This window comes from Gossypium hirsutum, chromosome A04 (genome assembly GCF_007990345.1).
Source record: "Gossypium hirsutum isolate 1008001.06 chromosome A04, Gossypium_hirsutum_v2.1, whole genome shotgun sequence".
Taxonomy (NCBI): Eukaryota; Viridiplantae; Streptophyta; class Magnoliopsida; order Malvales; family Malvaceae; genus Gossypium; species Gossypium hirsutum.
In genome coordinates this window covers 9,377,664-9,380,330 of record NC_053427.1, presented here as the reverse complement: position 1 = coordinate 9,380,330, position 2,667 = coordinate 9,377,664, and the positions used below count along the sequence as shown (strand labels likewise).

At 36.5% G+C, this 2,667-nt stretch overlaps 1 protein-coding gene across 1 annotated transcript; it reads left to right on the top strand.

Annotated features, from left to right (window-relative positions):
• Positions 1–793: 793 nt before the first annotated feature.
• LOC107947975 (uncharacterized) lies at positions 794–1,618 on the top strand. Its single transcript, XM_016882472.1, has one exon. It carries the CDS (start codon positions 794–796, stop codon positions 1,616–1,618), a length of 825 nt encoding a protein of 274 aa, XP_016737961.1.
• The last annotated feature ends 1,049 nt before the right edge of the window (positions 1,619–2,667 follow it).

Below are 2,667 nucleotides of genomic sequence, written 5' to 3'. Positions count from 1 at the left end.
GGTTTGGTCCCGATCCCTTCTAAAAACATGTTTAAGGTCTTATAAACCTATATATGGGACTCTATAATTATGTTTGATCTATTATGCTTTGATGTTTATGAGATGTATGTGAATGTTTCGTTTTGTCCGATAATGTCTCGTAACCTTAATCCAGCGACAGATATAGATTAGGGGTATTACAAAAGCCAAAAGAAAAATGGCGTTTAGCCTAAAAATTGGAAGCCAAAATTTTAAGGATCCTAAGGAGATGAAAGAGGGAATTTTCAATTATTTTAAAAATTATTTTGACTGTGCTACAAGAAGGTGGAAAATGGGGTTAGAGTTCAATTTCAGATTGCTTAACGAGGAAAGAGCGAGGAAATTGGAAGAGCCATTTTTTTATGGAAGAAATCAAAGAATTGAAGCATGAGTTATTTAGGGTAATATCTGATTTTTTCACATCTGGGAAATTGGAGAAGAGCATTAATTCTTCATTTATCACTCTTATTCCAAATGTGGAAATCCTACGTTAATTTCAAAATTTAGGCCAATTTGCTTGGTGAGCTCCCTTTACAAGATAGTGTCCAAGGATTTGTCACGAAGATTACAGGAGATTGTTGGAGAAGTGGTTAGTGATACTCAATGTGCCTTCATTAAGGGTAAGTAGATATTTGATGGGATTTTGATTGCAAACGAATTAATCCATTCGGTTTTGAATAAAGGTGGTTGTGGGGGAAAGCTTATTTTCAAAGTAGATTTCTCAAAAGCTTACGACTGCGTTAGATGGGATTTTTTGGAGTTGGTGTTATCCAAAATGGGGTTTGGGGTAAAGTGGAGAAGCTGGAGGTTGGAATGTTTATCTACAGCACGAGCTGCAGTCATCATTAATGGGTCATCATCTAACAAATTGAAATTTCGTAGAGGTCTTAGACAGGGAGACCCAGTGTCTCCATTTTTATTCATTTTAGTGATAGAGGTTCTCCATTTGGCGTTGGACAAAGCAGCGGAGGTGGGGTTGATCGAAGGTTTTAATAATGTTATCCATGAAATGAATTTTTCTCATCTTCAATTCGCAGATGATACAATTCTCTTCCTAAAAGCTGATGATAAGGAGGTGACTAATGTGAAGTATATTCTAAGGGTGTTAGAGATTTTTTCGCAGCTGAGCATTAACTTTAAAAAATCTTGCTTAGTGGGGTTCGAAGTGGAAGAAGAATTGTTATTTAGGTTGGCTGCAATTTGCAAATGCAAAATTGGCTTGCTACTTTTCAACTATTTGGGGATACTACTGGGTGCAAATCTGAAAAGATTAGCCACATGGGAACTGATCACAGACAGAGTCAGGAAGAAGTTATCAGGATGGAAATGTCGATCACTTACATGGGCTGGCAGGGTCATTCTTATAAACGCGGTGTGGTCCTCATTACCGATATACTTCATGTCATTGTTCCAAGCTCTGGTGACTGTTATTAAAAAAATTTACAAGATCAGAAGGAATTTCTTTTGGGGGAATATGGGTGGGAAAAAGAAGATGGTGAGAATTAGATGGGAAACTATCTGCAAGCCAAAGATTAAGGGTGAGGCGGGTATGGCAAATCTAGGTGTTAAAAATAAAGCTTTATTGGCTAAATGGAGCTAAAGATTCATGACAGAAAAAGAAGCATTATGGCGAAAGGTTATTTTAGCTAAATACGGGTCAAATGTTCAACGATGGCAATTTAAGACGACTTATAAAAAAGATATGTCTGCTGTTTGGAGAGGTATAGTCGAAAATGCTAAAGATGCAGAAGTGTCCAAATGGGTGGGGTCAGAATCTTTCTTTTGAAAGATAGGAAATGGAAAGTCGACTTTGTTTTGGTGGGACATTTGGTGTGGGGATCGACCATTGAAATTGTTGTTTCTAAGGCTTTTTCGCCTTGCTAAAAATAAATTAAGTTCAGTAGCCATTTCTTTAAATTTTTCAGGGAATAGTAGTGTTAATTAGGAAGGTTGGTTTTCTAGACCTTTACTGGATAGGGAGAAGGAAATGTGCAAACATATGGCTGACAGGGTGATTGGCACGGTGTTGTTATCGGAAGCAGAGGACAGGTTGTGTTGGATCAATGATAAATTTGGGGTGTTCTCGATTAAAAAATGTTCTGATTTATTGATACTGGATGATGAGGCGAACGTTAATTTTGCTTGCGGTAAAGTTTTGAATATTAAGGTTCCTCCTAGATTTCATAGTTTTCTTTGGATGCTAGCTATCGACAGAATTCCTTCTAAGGAATTTCTGTCTAAAAGTGGAGTGAACATTCAAAATTTCTCGATTTATTACCCTTGGTGTGAAGGAGAGCCAGAAAGCGCATCACACATGTTTTTCAAGTGCATATTTATCGAAGGCTTTTGGGTTAAAATCTTCAATTGGTGGGATGCTGTATGGAAGAGGGTCGATGGTCTTGTGGATTTCTTTGCTTTATGTAATAATGTGAAATTGGCAGAAAATAAGAAAAGTTTATGGTTGATTTCTATTGCTGGAGCATGTTGGACAATATGGTAAGCAAGAAATGGGTTGGTTTTTGATGGAAGGAGAGTGAATATGGCAAATTTGGTATTTCAATCTAATAAAAAAAAGGTTGGTTTAAATTTTAAGTAATCTAATATGCTTGTTAAACTTCAACTATTAAATAAAGTATGAACTAAAAATGT

Excerpts from the sequence above, each read along its gene's own strand:
- LOC107947975 (XM_016882472.1), top strand. The coding sequence starts at position 794 with ATGGGGTTTGGGGTAAAGTGGAGAAGCTGGAGGTTGGAATGTTTATCT.